The 14,178-nt window shown below is 33.5% G+C and overlaps 1 protein-coding gene across 2 annotated transcripts; it reads right to left on the bottom strand.

Annotated features, from left to right (window-relative positions):
• Positions 1 to 1,160: 1,160 nt before the first annotated feature.
• Positions 1,161 to 13,636, bottom strand: LOC108916083 (kanadaptin). Of its 2 annotated transcripts, none has more exons than XM_018722282.2 (7): positions 12,996 to 13,636; positions 12,799 to 12,937; positions 11,701 to 11,917; positions 10,003 to 10,323; positions 9,791 to 9,945; positions 7,572 to 8,163; positions 1,161 to 1,924 (listed from the first exon to the last, which is right to left on the bottom strand). In XM_018722282.2, the coding sequence occupies exons 1-7, from the start codon at positions 13,439 to 13,441 to the stop codon at positions 1,281 to 1,283; spliced, it is 2,514 nt and encodes an 837-aa protein (XP_018577798.1). In that variant the 5' UTR covers positions 13,442 to 13,636; the 3' UTR covers positions 1,161 to 1,280. The 2 variants fall into 2 exon arrangements, with proteins under 2 accessions (XP_018577798.1, XP_018577797.1); XM_018722281.2 differs by having other exon boundaries at positions 7,482 to 8,163; positions 12,996 to 13,635.
• Positions 13,637 to 14,178: the final 542 nt, after the last annotated feature.

Here is a 14,178-nt window from a genome sequence, read left to right on the forward strand (position 1 = left end):
GAAATTTCAATTGCACTCCTTATCATATCAGGTGTAATATCAGCGCAAACATTGACTATATTTTTGTTTTTGATCTTCTAAATCTCGTGGTTTAGGAGCGTACACTTTATTTTTTATGTAGCCCCAAAGAAAACAGTCAAGTGGACACGGATTAGAGGACCTAACTGGCCCCTCAATAGTTCCTCTCCAACCTATCCAACGATTATATCAAATACTACATCTCTCAATCGTCCGAAAATGAGCAGGTGCACCTTGACTTAATTGGTCGGGTATACACACCACCTTGCCTTAATTGATCGGGTATACACACCACCTTGTCTTAATTGGTCGGGTATACACACCACCTTGCCTTAATTACTCGGGAGTACTGCCGCACCGGGACTTTTGGATCTCGACCCACATTTGACCTTGAATGTCATGGTCAAGGTCATAGTTAAACATAAAATTTCCTGCTCTTTCCAAATCCGCGATAAAAAATAGGGGTTCCTATTTAAAAAACTTAACTTGACCTTCAAATGATCTTGAAGGTCAAAGTCAAGATCAAATCCAAGGTCACCATCAGATAGCCAGGGAAAAATCCTTACACTTTTTCTCAAAATGCATTCTTCCAAAGTTTGTGCCGTACCAGAACTTTTGGAAGTCGACCCACATTTGACCTTGAAGGTCATTGTCAAAGTCATGGTCAAGGCCATCTCTGGACGTAAAATTTCCTGCTCTTTTTAAATCCACAATAAAAAATAGGGGTTTCTATTTAAAAAACTTAACTTGACCTTCAAATGACCTTGAAGGTCAAATCCAAGGTCACTATCAGATAGCAAGGAAAAAATCCTTACACTTTTGTCTGGAACATTTTTTCCCAAAATGCATTCTTCGAAAATTTTTCTGCCGTACCGGGACTTCTGGATAACCCTGTATATATGATCATATTGTGCAGTATTTATCCTTTCTCTACACTTATATGAAAGGCATTTTTCAATCCGTAAAAACTATCCACTTGGAAATTGTTGCATTGGATTCAAATTGAGAAAAGATCTTAATTCCGTTGACTGGAATACCCGTCATTATTAAAATTATTCCACTTACCTCCGTTATGTACTGTAGGACACACCAAACAAAAACAATATTCAGAACTATATATAGAAAAATTTATTGTATGACATTGATTACTTAATAGCATTTTATTTTCTTACTCCGCTATAAATCTAACAAAAAATATTAACAAATATGAACTATTACATGTTATGATACGTAAAATACACTAACCAGTTAATTAAAAGTATTCAGTACCCCAATTTATCGTTCAGACTAGTCCGTCCATCACCTGTCTGGTCCGAGGGTGGAACCCACATGTTGTAATCTTCTCTCGTTGCGTCCTCTTCGTAGCCCCTTTGCCTTTCAAGTTCGGCTTTCTCTTGCCTGTGCTGAATCCTTCTTTGATTTTTCTTTTTCTTACGTTCATCCAAATCCGCAACATCAGATTCCGTATCTTCTTCTATAGAAGTACTTCTACTAGTACTTGTGGGCTCAGATTTTTCACTGACTGAACTTATAGTTGTAGTAGAACTCGTACAAGCTTCTGTGTCTTCCCCGACAGATTTCGACATTCCTTTTTTATAAGCCTTGAAGTCTTTGTCGATAGCCTCGGATATATTTTTAATTTCATTGCCCATCTTTTTTACCTCGTCGATCACCTTGTATTTTTGTTCCGTCATTATGTTAAGCTCAGTCAGTAGCCTGTTTAATTCCGAGGACACTTTATGTTCCAATTTCTCATTGGGTTCGCAGTGCCTCAAATCTGATATTAGTTTCATTACTTTACGTTTTTTTGCTGCTAGCATTTTCCAGTCGACGTGCATCCTGTCTTCGTTGGCAGCTAATTTTTTGAGATTGTTCAGTATTTTCTCTAACTTTTCTTGATGTTTATCTGCAACATAATACAATTTTATCTTTGCTGAATATTTCCCCATCTCTTGACAAAATAATGAGAATGCAATGATGCCAAGTTGCGGAAAATTTCCCATATTGTGGGGAAAAATAAGCTTAAAATCAAGTTAATGGGAAAGAATGAGGGAGACAAACGGCAATCAGATTTATTTGTGCGAGAAACTGCAAGAAATCGCATAGACATTCTGTGATGTTTTAAATTGAATCCAAAGTTTACGGATCTCAATTACTCAGATTTTGAAGTGGTTTATTATCGAACATTTTGAAAAAAGAAAGGTTTGTTAATTAACTAATTGCTTGTAAATTCTTCATTTATTTACCGAAGCCAAGGATTTAATATAATTCTCTATACTGTGTTTGTAGACGAAAATGAATGATTTGTAACTGTTGTTAAGAAAAATGTTTGAAAGAAATAAATGCTGTTCTATACTTCTAACTAGGCAGTACTTATTGTGGGAAAGTAAAGGTGTGTTTCCTATGGGGTGGCCGCCACACAGGGTTTGACACAAGTGACTGACGCCAGAATACACCATTTCCTATGAAGCGTTACTCGTGAGTGATCTGTCTTCAATATATGTAGTAGTATTTTGTAGGTTAAAATGTGCGGAAACAAAAAGAAATTGTTATTGGATTGGAAGGAATTGAGGACGAAGAAATTATACTGCTAAGCGTGTACAAAGAAAACACACAGGTTCATATTTTATTTAAAACTAGAACTGACGAAGGCTTTTTTCAAACTATAATAGACATTTATTGAAAGATTTTCACCAATGTTTCCCCTTCCTCTGTAGTAAATAAAACTTTGCACATTGTACAAGCACGAGTTTCACAACCTGCGCTTGACGCTTGACTGCCTCGAAAAGTAACAGTGCCACAGCCTCTGTAGCCGCCAGCATTTGACGCTCGAAAAGAAACGGACAAATTTTATTGGCACATAAGCAGTACTAGGTGTCAGACGCTGTGTCATGGTGTCTCCTAGCACTTCGTTGATACCAAAGAGATATTTTTTGTCTATTAAACAGAAATTGTTATTTTTGTATCTAGAAAAGAAATGAACACGTCAAATTTATCATGTTCTTAAAAACACTAAAATTGACAAAACAAATAAACGATTCCTAGCAATTAATTTTATTTGAAATGGGATTTGTTGTACAAACTTAATAATATTAAAGGAAATAAAAGAAAATATGGAGTAAAATATAGAATGAATATATGTTGTTATAAAAGCAACTAAAAGAATAATTTGTACTATAATAATTAATTTTGGGTTGCAAAATATATTATTTTTGAAGTATATTATTTTATAAAAATAATTTTCCGTTAGTTTAAAATTCTAGATACTTTTTGTAATGGGGAAATTTTGTCATTTCCCAAGGGAGAAAAAGGAAAAAATAAAAGGCAATATGGGAAACTTCGTTAAAATGCTATTGGCATCACTGTGCTAAAGTCCATCTAAAAATTCTAAAAATTTATAAAAGTAGGACGATGTTGTTATATCTAGTTTAGAAATTTCTCACTTAGAAAGTGTTTTAATTTTGTCATATGTTTCACATTTTACATATGAAATGGAATAAACTGATTTTTGCAAAAGGAAAGTTTTATGTTTAATTTGTTTTTTTTTTATTTATATATTATTAGCTCCAAATAAGCAAGCAACTTGTTGATTGTTTTGTTAAATAAATGGTAATGGTGTAATAGGGTTGTTGCAGCATTTTCTCAGAGCTTTTTTCTCTCCCCAAAACAAGGAAACAATAATAATGAGTTCCTAAAATCGTCTTAGGTGCTCTACAATCCTTCAAAGAATGGATGTAAACACAGTTTTTGATAAATTACTAAAAAATTATTAAAGACTTGGTGCAATCTAGTTGTCTTATAGTAGTTTTTGTGTGTGTGTGTGTGTATGTCGGAGGGTCGGAGGGGATTACTTTTCACCACGGCACTTAGGCATCACTAGACCCCTTGTACAGCCTCCTTCCTTACTCGAGTATTTTCTTCAAACCATCCTATTACTACACGGGTGACTTGGTGGCAAAGTCTCGTACAAATTTTTATGTATGATAGCATGGTCTTGAGTTACAGAGATTAATTGCTCTATTCTCATTACCATTTTTATCGGAGATCACACGCTGGCGGAAGGTGTTGAGCTACCCAGGGTCTCTGGTAGGCTGCCACAACCACAACCCCGAGCCTGCCTTAGGTCACCCATCCAATTTCCAGCCTTCGTCCGTGATGCTTAACTCGGCAGATCGAAATCCACCGGCCAAGGCACCCGGCTAGGCAACCCCTTTCTTACAGTAGTTATTTACACATAAAATTTGACCAAAAACTAACAGTGTCGTCAACGTTAGGTCAGATCTAAGAAGTTTCAAGTATTAATAAAAGTTATTTGACATCGCAGAAAATCTTTTACAGATTTAAATTTTCAAATAAATCTTTGTGCCTCTTTGGTTTTTTCACCGAATGCACTGTTTATACTTAAAAGTCCAAAATCTATACTACTAAATTAGGCAGCAGCAAAACTATATTGTATAAATTAAAGTGAACCTGTGTCAGTGTACACCCACTTTTCTCTCCAACCGCAACTAATGCACACCCATGATTGTATGTTTAGATAGCCTAGGTTGCCCCACTGATGTCTTAGTTTGGTCGGGATTATGGTGGGCTTTGTGGTAGTTGCGAGTGTGAGAAGTAGGTGAACTTAGAGCTCGAAATTTTTCGATTTCGATGGAAAATGTTTAGAAATAGTAAAATTTCTTAGAATCTCACATTTTCTATGAAGCCCTCGACTCTTTTAGAGTGGGACATGAGGTGTTCCACAAAGTTTTCGATTATTCTAGGCCCGGAAGAGAGACGTTGCAGAATAATCTCAAATCAAATGTCCTACAACGACCTGTTCTATAATGTTTGGTGTCTGAGAGTATATAAGGTGAATGTTGGAGCACTTAGCACAATCCACAATAAGAATAAATAATAAAAAAAATAATAAAAAATATGTAATGAAATAAATAAGAAAACATTAAAAGAAACAAATAAAAATGTGAAGTGAATATTAAATTCAAACTGAATATTTCAGTGAAAATAATATTATAGAATCTCTGATAGAACGCCTGAGTGTATATTATCATTTTAGTGACTGGAAAGCGGACAGCATGAGCCACCTGCCAAGTTATAAATAGAAACAACTGTTTTATACAGCAAAAGAATGATGTTAAAATGATGTTCGATAAAGATAGAAAATGTTAGAAAGAGATAGCTGTTAAATATAGAAAGAACAATTTTATAGCAAGGAAGAACGCCATTATAGGGGGAAAACGATGTTAAAAAGAAATGTTGTAGACTGAAGCCGTTGGAAAGACAGAGAGAAGACGTATCACACCATCCACTTTCGATATGACACGAAAACTGCACAGAAATACAAAAACACTGACGGAGGGTAAATCGTTTTGCTCTAATTTCATGATGTATATAATTATGGAAAGACTGAATTTATTTGTTTGAGTCATTGAAATATTCCAATTGCAAAATTTTAATTGGTTCTAATTTTACCTGGGGTAAAAATACACCTAAAGAGTGACCGCAAAAAACCTGTAATTTTCCCCCATTTTTTTACATTTCGTAGAGAATTTAAAAAAATACATAAAAAAATGTTTTTGGTCGCAAATTACTTGTCGTAAAAAACTGAAATGAGCATAGCTTTTAGTATTTTGAAAATTTTAAAAATTACCCCTACTTAGGGGCTGAAAAAATGCCAAAAATGAAGAATTTAAATATTACCAATTGATATAAAAACTATTAGCATGTGAATTATCTTAATATATATTTTTTTGGAATTTTTGCAATTATTCCTGATATTCTCTATTTTGGGGGATGATTCCACCCCCTGAACGCGCTAAGGGTGGATTTTCTAATTCAACATGCTTATTTCAGTCATGAGAATAAATCTTTCTTTGTATCAAGAATCATTCGATAGAAAAATTCACATGCTAATAGTTTTTATATTTACTGGTAATATTCAATTCTTCATTTTGGGCGTCTTTTCAACCTCTAAATAGGGGTAATTTTTCAAAAAACTAAATGCTATGTTCATCTTAATTTTTTACGACAAGTAATTTGAGACCAAAAACATATTTTTATCTTTTTTCTTTAGTTCTCTGCGAATTGTGAAAAAACGGTCGATTTTTGCGGTCACTCATTCTCATGGTTTTCAGACCTTCCATTGTGAACGGTACATTCTAGAAGAAAAATCGATAAGTACAAAAATTTTGTTAAGAAATGGTTTATTTAAATAAAATGTTAAAAATTTTTTAAACAGCTAAAATCTTTTACAGCCAATCATGGGCATAGCTAGGGAGTGTGCCGCGCACACCCCAGATAGCCCGGTACCCACCCCAGAAAAATATCTAATATTATCATTGTATCTTTGTCATATCATTTTTAGAATCAAATTTAAAAAATGTGTTCAAATTTGATATTGTAAGTTGCTAATTTGCGACGAAGCAAAACTTGTAGCTACGCCCATGGAGCTATTCTAATTCTGATGCCATTGATTAGTTTTTCTTCAGATTGTACCAGTAGGTAGCTACTAAGGAGAAATTTAATGGTACCAGATTTAAAGCCTACATACTTTCATGTTCAATCTTTGAACGATGGTAAAGCCCATACGAATCATTTTAGGAAAAATCAACTCTTTTGTTTTGTTGTTTATGTTAACTAGAACAGCATCTGCTGCGAGAGATTCTAATTGTGTGGAGAAAATTTAAAAAATAATGTTAAAAATATTTGAGAAATGTTTAAAAATGTGTCAGACGTACAGAAAATCTTGTATTATTTTCTAAAACAAATTGACCTTGCCCAATATGCCGTGGGGCAAAAATCTTGGCCACTGAATACACTGAACTTGAAGAATCAGCTCTAAAAGTTTGTCACAACGTCACTGTTATACCTAATTATTGCTAATACAACAATTGAAAAAAATATTGATTTATTTATTTTGACTGCAGAATTTTCATTCTTTTGGATTTATTTTAATGCATTAATAGAGGGATTAATTCTTTGTTAATAATAAATGCTATGTTTTGTCTACAATCATAACACTTAGAAAGCACACACCGACAGGTTAATGCAAATCGCTTTAATTTTGTCCAATACCGATGTGTTTGATAACAGTAATACAAGTTAATAAATAAATAACTCCAAAACAGTGTTTTTTTAGTAAAATTTAAGTAATATTTTTCTTAAAAAATTTTAAAAATATACTAGAGCCAAATTTCTGTAGTTCTTAGTTTTTTTACCACTGATGGACATATTTATATTAGAATTAAGTGAATTTCATATTTAATTGGATAAATAATTAAGTTTTTTTCAAATTTCAATACTCAATACTTGAAAATGAAGCATGTCCAGATATTTTCCCAAATTCAAATTTTCAGATTAATCCTGAAGAATCCTGTACAATAGCAAGAAAATAGTACCATTAATATGACAAAAGTGTTGCCTGAAAATGCAAAAGATATTTTTTTATATTCACAAAAAAATACCTGCTAAAGGCGGGAGTCCTTTCTTAAGTATCTTTTCAAATTTCTTGAAAGTCATAGTATTGTGAAGGGATTTTATAGTATTAAATTCACCAGTTTCTGTTAAATCTTCATCCGATGAATTTGAAGAAGATCCGCTGTTAACTTCCACCTCCAGGGCTGTATTTCCACTATTCTGCTCCTCTGATGTACGAGTTTCAGTATTACTAACAGGTTTCTCGTCTTCGTGTTCATTTTCTGCTACTTTCTCCTCATCTTCCTCTTCTTCTTCTTCTCCATCAACGTCCATACTTGAAACTGATTGATCAACCGCGGATCTAGTTGGCAGCTGAAGTTTAACTTTCCTCCTTTTTCCGATAACTGGCAAAATTTTACTTTTCACATCGCTACTGGTGCTTGTACTTGGAACTGGCTGTTGGGGCACTAATTCTGGTAAACTTGCAGGTTTTGCGATATTCGCCAACCTTATGACTTTGGCGTGCTCATCCTTCATTTTAGACAGTTCTAGTTTCAGCTTACTTAATGTTTGTTTGTCTGGCTTAGTGTCTTTCAGTCCTTTCATAAATGAATCCAGTGTGTCTTCTTCAGTAGTGGAATTATTATCATTGTTACTTCTTTCTTGGGCTTCTAATATTCGCTTCTCTAGATCCGCAATTGTCGCAGCAATTGATTTCTCTTTTTCAAGCTGCAAAAAATTACATGTAAGTATTAAATTTTATTTGGAAGGATGAAAGGCAAATTGAAAATTATCCACTACTAAATTAAAAAAATTGCATATAATCAGGGTGTCTGATACTCGGTCATTCGGTCATAATTAATAAGGTCGTCGTTTCTACAGGGTGTCTTGGATCACTTTAGAACAGAAATTCTTAATAAACAAGGGGTCTAAAGCTGATATCTCTCGGAAACCAGTAGCTTTAGACCCTGATTCATTAGAATTTTTAGCATAATATGTTCGAAGGAAAACACCCCTGAGGTTATGACATGGACTGCAAAGGCACTCCATATAAGTCATATTCTGCATAAAATGTTAAATAAATATAAAATATTTATTTTTTGCGTATCACGTTTCATCAAAACTTCTCAAAATAATATCAACAAGTTCACTGCTCATGCTAACATTGAGTTGACATAAGCATTTATACAGGGTGTCCCAGAATAACGTGTACAACGGAAGACCACAGACTCGTGAACTCAAAATAGGCAGATTTAGGCTAATTCACCTATATCCAAAATCACTTGGTTAGGCCGCTAGATAGCCTCAAAGTACGTGAAAATTTTTTAAATTTTGTAAATAACTCGAATACGTATTATTCGATTTTGATTATTTTTGGCGTGTGGACTTTTCCTTTCAATTTACACATTTTGGTGTTATACAGAGTGTTTTTTAAAACTCACAACTCCTACAAAATTGATGTATGTTGATAATATTCGTTCATAATTTTTTCCTCTTTTGAGCAATAATGACAACTATTTTTTATTTGATAGGTAATACCATTTGGAAGTTTTTGGACCTCTTATAAAATTTTGATTAAATGAGCTCTTGCTACCTTAGGGGCACCTCGGAATAGATTGTAATTTAAAAGAAAACATCTGTAATTTTAACTTTTGTTGATTCGGGTCAAAGAGGTCAAAAATTTGAAATACAAAAAGATTAACTAACAATAAATTGCTTTCTTTAACTTATTTTTCCAATTCATGTGAAGAGTTCCCGAAATTCCTATAGTGAATTAAGTATAGAGGAAAAGGTCACTAAAGAAACCGCAGAGGAAAATAATGAAAATAATAACGTGAAAAAATAATTCTCGGCAAATTAATTTCTTTGTATTTTTCAACAAATTTGTGACTTCATTTTTACAAAGTTTATTATATGCATTCCTTTTATACTTAAATAATTCAAAGTTAAATGTAATTTTTTTTATATATTTTACACTAAAAATAAAAAAAAATAGTTTTTATGTTGCCTAGCTGGCATTACCAACAAAAGTCAATAGTAGTGATCACTTAAGTGTAAATACAATGAATTTAATTGTAACAAAATGCCAACACAAATATCTAACTCCATTGATGAATCATAAGCTGAAATTGTTTATGTCTATCGGAATCATAGAATCGATTTATAGCTGCTAGAAAAATCCTATTATTCTTGTACAAAACAATTGAAAATAAAAAAAAGGACGATACGTGTTGACAATTTTTGACAAGAAAAATTTTTTGAGAAAAAATGCAAAAGGATATGGAAAGTGACACTGACATTACTTAAAAATTATTACATAGATTGACTTTATAGAAACAGACAATAATGCACTTACCAAGCTTTCATATGTTTCTGCCTTTTCCGGAACCTTAGCTTTCATCCTCTTTTCACGTTTCTTTTCTATAGTACCAGTCCTGTCAAGAAACGTGTCTTCGTCACTATCATAAAAGTCATTTTCTTCCCAATTTTTAGCCTTCCTTTTACGAGACTCTACAAAAAAAATTAAAGTCAGATCAAGTTCCTTTTTTTTATTCCAACACACCATACCATGTATAGCTTGGCGTAGCACTCCATGCCTATCCAATATACGACAAGCTTCGAGTGCACACTGCACAACAGCTTCTTTCTTTTTTCCCTTGTGAAGAACCTCAGCTACTATCGGTCGACCCAATTCGTCGTCAAGGGGAAGTTCAACTTTACATAGAAACTGACCTAACCCCTGTTCGTTACAATCGTATTCTAGTTCCAAACCCTCCCGCTCAAAGAAGCCTCGCAGTGCCTTTTTCGGATCATCCAAATACAGTTCCTCGTTAGTAGTCTGCGCAAATGGATTCTCCGATAGATCAGTTTCTTCATCGGCATCTTCCCCTAACAAAGTATATATTTTTTAATAAATTATAAAAAACTGTTTTTGTTAATGACTTGTGTCAAAATGAATGTACCACTAAAACCGAGTTCCAATTTCAAAACTTAATTTCCTGGGAAGGGCTAATTTTATGTTGACAATCTTTTTTTAATTAGGAATTTATTCTTCAGTAAGGCAGAAATGTTTACTTGTTATACAGGGTGCAAAAGAAAATACATTTTTTACCCCAAAACTTGCAACACCCTGTGGGTCATTTGAAGTAAAAGTGAGACAATGAATAGAAACACATTTAAAAATGTTAAAATTCACATTTAAAATTTCATGAAAACAACTATTGGTTAAGTGCAGAATAAATTTTATTCATCAATATCCGTTATTCCCACATTTTAACATGTAATGAAAGGATAAACTCTCAAGGCGATTATGAGACACACTGGAAGGCGACATTGAGACAATCGAGAACAGAAGTAGTCAACCTAATGCCTACCGCAAACAGTGGGTGATTCAAACTTTCATAATGGGCGCTAAGGTGAACTGACTAAACTTCGGACTGTCAAAAAATGATGCTAGAAATGTAATACAATATGTTCAACATACTGTGCTAAGATACTCAGGAAAGGCTGGCAGAGCCTGGTTTAAAAATTCTCAAAAAAGAAATTATTAAATCTGAAAACACCAGAACAATTAGGTCCTAGTCCTAGTATATTATATGAATTTGTATGATTTACTTGAACACATTGTGGATAAATTTAATTTGACTGGTAAATCTTTTCACACTTATAATCTAGAGTAGCAGTGCTTAACTTCCTGTTTACTGCGGACCGCCTTTCAATATTTTTTTGTTGTTGCGGACCCCCTGGGGTCCGAAGACCACAGGTTAAGAACCACTGATCTAGATGAATGATTTTCTTCAGATCAATTCAAATACAATGGAAATCATTGCATAAAAAATTCATACAATGGACGGAAAAGAATTACAAACCTTCCGGGAATTTATTAAGCTGTATTTGTTAGATCTGAGGGTGTCAATTGCAGTGCCAAAGGATCCTGGCAGACTACAAATATCATAATTTGTGGACAAACAAGTATTCTCACAAATTAAGCCTATCAGCAAATAATGTACATATTCTGACAAATTTTAATCTAAATTAAAATAAACCAGCTTTCTTTATTTTCAAGTGTTTATAATAACTTTGTTTACAGAACAATTAGAAATTTAATAAGCAAATTTTAAAATTCGCAGAAGGTTGAACGTTCATTGTTGCTAATGCAATGTGCATACTTGGCAATAATTACTGATACATTGCAAAGTTAAATAATTACTATAAATTATTTTTGTTTTAAAATTATGTAAAAACAATTTATGGAAAGCTACAAACCTAATCCCCAATCTATTCCTCTTTCTTCTTCCTTCTTTCGCATTTCTTCTTTTCGTTTTTCTGCCTCTCTAATTTCTTCTTCACGTTTTAATAACTCTTCAGCGCGCTTTTGCTTTAATTCAGTAACTGTAAATTCAGATTCTTGCTCTGCATCATCTTCAGGGCCAGTAAGAATATAAGATCTTGTACTACATCCCAATTTGAGCATATGGCCAACCTAAATATGATTAATCAAATATGTTAATTTTTGTTTTATTAAATGTTCGTCATTTATTTCCATATAATTCTCTAAAATATTTTATCTTGTATGCAAAAAGTTTATAAATCTGTCCCAATAAACATTTTTAACATAGGTATCAATAAAAAATATAAAACATATTATATATTGATCAAACATTGCTAGGCTTCGTCTACTGTCAGTCAATATAATAAACAAATGCTTTTTGTGTTAAATCAAAATTTTACATAAAATGGAATCATCCAAAGAAAAACAGTTCAAAGAACAACTAAATGAAGCACTTCAAACTTCCAGCAATACAGAAAGAAAATCTTTTGGTAAAGAAAATGTGGGAGAAAAATTACCAAATTTTTTAAAATTTGCTTCGGAAATAGCATTAAAAAAAAGCATGGGTAACACATCACTTCAAAGAATAAAAGATATATTTGAAAAAACAGAAGCTATGAAAGAAGTCGCAAAGGAAAAGAACCAACAATTGGAACAACAATTCACATTTTTAAAACAAAAACTTAGTTCAAGCTCCGAGTGTTTACTAAGAATTAAGAAAAATATTGAAAACTTAAAATTTTCATACCAAAAAAATGTCTTAGAAATGCATAGTTCATTAGATACTGGTGAAATTTTAGAACCAAAAAATGGTACGATTAAGACAAAAGAAGATATGGCAAAACATATGGAGGATATCAGAAAAAAAATTGAGGATTTACAAACTAGAATGACTGCTCAAAGAGAAAAACAGCAACATGTGACAGAAAGTTATCAGGCAGCTTTTGAACGAGTAGTAGATACCCTTCAACAAATAGAAGATGGATCTTATATCTCTCAAGACTTACAAGATGTAAAACATTAAAATTACTTACTTGTACCCTAGCATAGACTTTAGGTTTAAGCCTGTTTTTATTTAAAAATGTACCATGTGTACTTCCTAAATCATAAATATAAAATCCGCAACTATCACTTTCCGTACTTTGATATCTATATTGCAAGACGGCATGATATCTAAAATTATGATCAATAAAATTAATGTACATATAAAAATTATCGTTGAAGACTTTACCTGGATATTGTAGGATGCTGCATAGAAATATTACAGCTAGGTAATCTTCCAAATACCCAAAATGATCGTTCCATTAAATTGATTGTTTCTATAATAGCACCATTTTTTAACACTTCAAAAACGTAATGTTTTCCATTTGACTGGGGTAAACCAGACCATGAAGGTTCTTTATAAGGTAACGGTACACTATTATCCGTGGTTTGCCGATCTGTCACTATTTCCAAGTTTTCTGAAACAATTAATGACTCTTTTGATACAGAATTTTCGACATTTTGCTCAATAACATCTTTTTGTTGGTTTTCCACAGGTGCGGGTGGCTCATTGGAAGTAGTTTGTACCATTTTTCTTGGCAAACGACCGATTTTTCCTATCAATATAGGTTTTTTAAAAATACCATCTGCTTTTAATTCAGTAATTGTACGATCAGAACCGTTTACTGAATCCATTTTTATAACAAATATTAGTGATGTGTAAATATTAACCAGAAACCACTATTTATTAAAAAAGAACAACAAATAAACTGTCAAGCAACCTTACACATAACCTCCAAAGATTTTTTTATATCTGTATCTGATGGCTAACACCGACAACAGAGTAATAACAGACTAAAAATTTGACCCAATCACATCAGGTCTTGGTACTGAAATTACCACAAAAGACCTAGACACCAACTTTTTGACCCTGCGTGACTACCCCAACGATATCCCCCCCCCCCTGCCAGCTAACCTTTTCTGCAATCAGAGACAGCCAGGATCAAGAAACGAAGACAACGACACACACACCCCATACTCTCCTTTCCCCTCACCCACCCACGCTAGCCAAAGGGCCACTTTAGCAAAGCGCATCCCAGGCTGCATAGCCGCACTACCCTACCCCAAGGATTTTATATTATTTTTTGTATAAAATCCTTGACCCTACCAAACCATACCACACATAAACATGACACCACCGGTTTTACACAGACGAGCCGGCAAAGCAAGAAGAGCACCAGAAAAAAGGGCCCTAGCCGGCGGGGCTCAGCCTGGACAAAAGGAGGTCCCACAAAGCGCCTACACCGGCCGCATTTCAGTTCAGAGCGAACAGCCGAGCAGTTCAGAGCGAACAGCCGAGCTGAGCGGACGTGTTTGTTTGTGAGGTGAAGTGCATTGCAACGAGCAAGATCTACTTGCCTTTATTAATGCTA

The sequence above is a fragment of the Anoplophora glabripennis genome, unplaced genomic scaffold (genome assembly GCF_000390285.2).
Source record: "Anoplophora glabripennis isolate ALB-LARVAE unplaced genomic scaffold, Agla_2.0 scaffold1247, whole genome shotgun sequence".
Taxonomy (NCBI): Eukaryota; Metazoa; Arthropoda; class Insecta; order Coleoptera; family Cerambycidae; genus Anoplophora; species Anoplophora glabripennis.

Bases quoted from the DNA above. Each gene is read 5' to 3' on its own strand.
- LOC108916083 (XM_018722281.2), bottom strand. From the start codon at position 13,441: ATGGATTCAGTAAACGGTTCTGATCGTACAATTACTGAATTAAAAGCA. The intron at 11,918-12,798 runs GTAAGTAATTTT...AATCATATTTAG, and splicing joins AAGTCTATGCTAGGGTACAA to GTTGGCCATATGCTCAAATT. The intron at 8,164-9,790 runs GTAAGTGCATTA...AATTTTTTGCAG, and splicing joins CAGAAACATATGAAAGCTTG to CTTGAAAAAGAGAAATCAAT.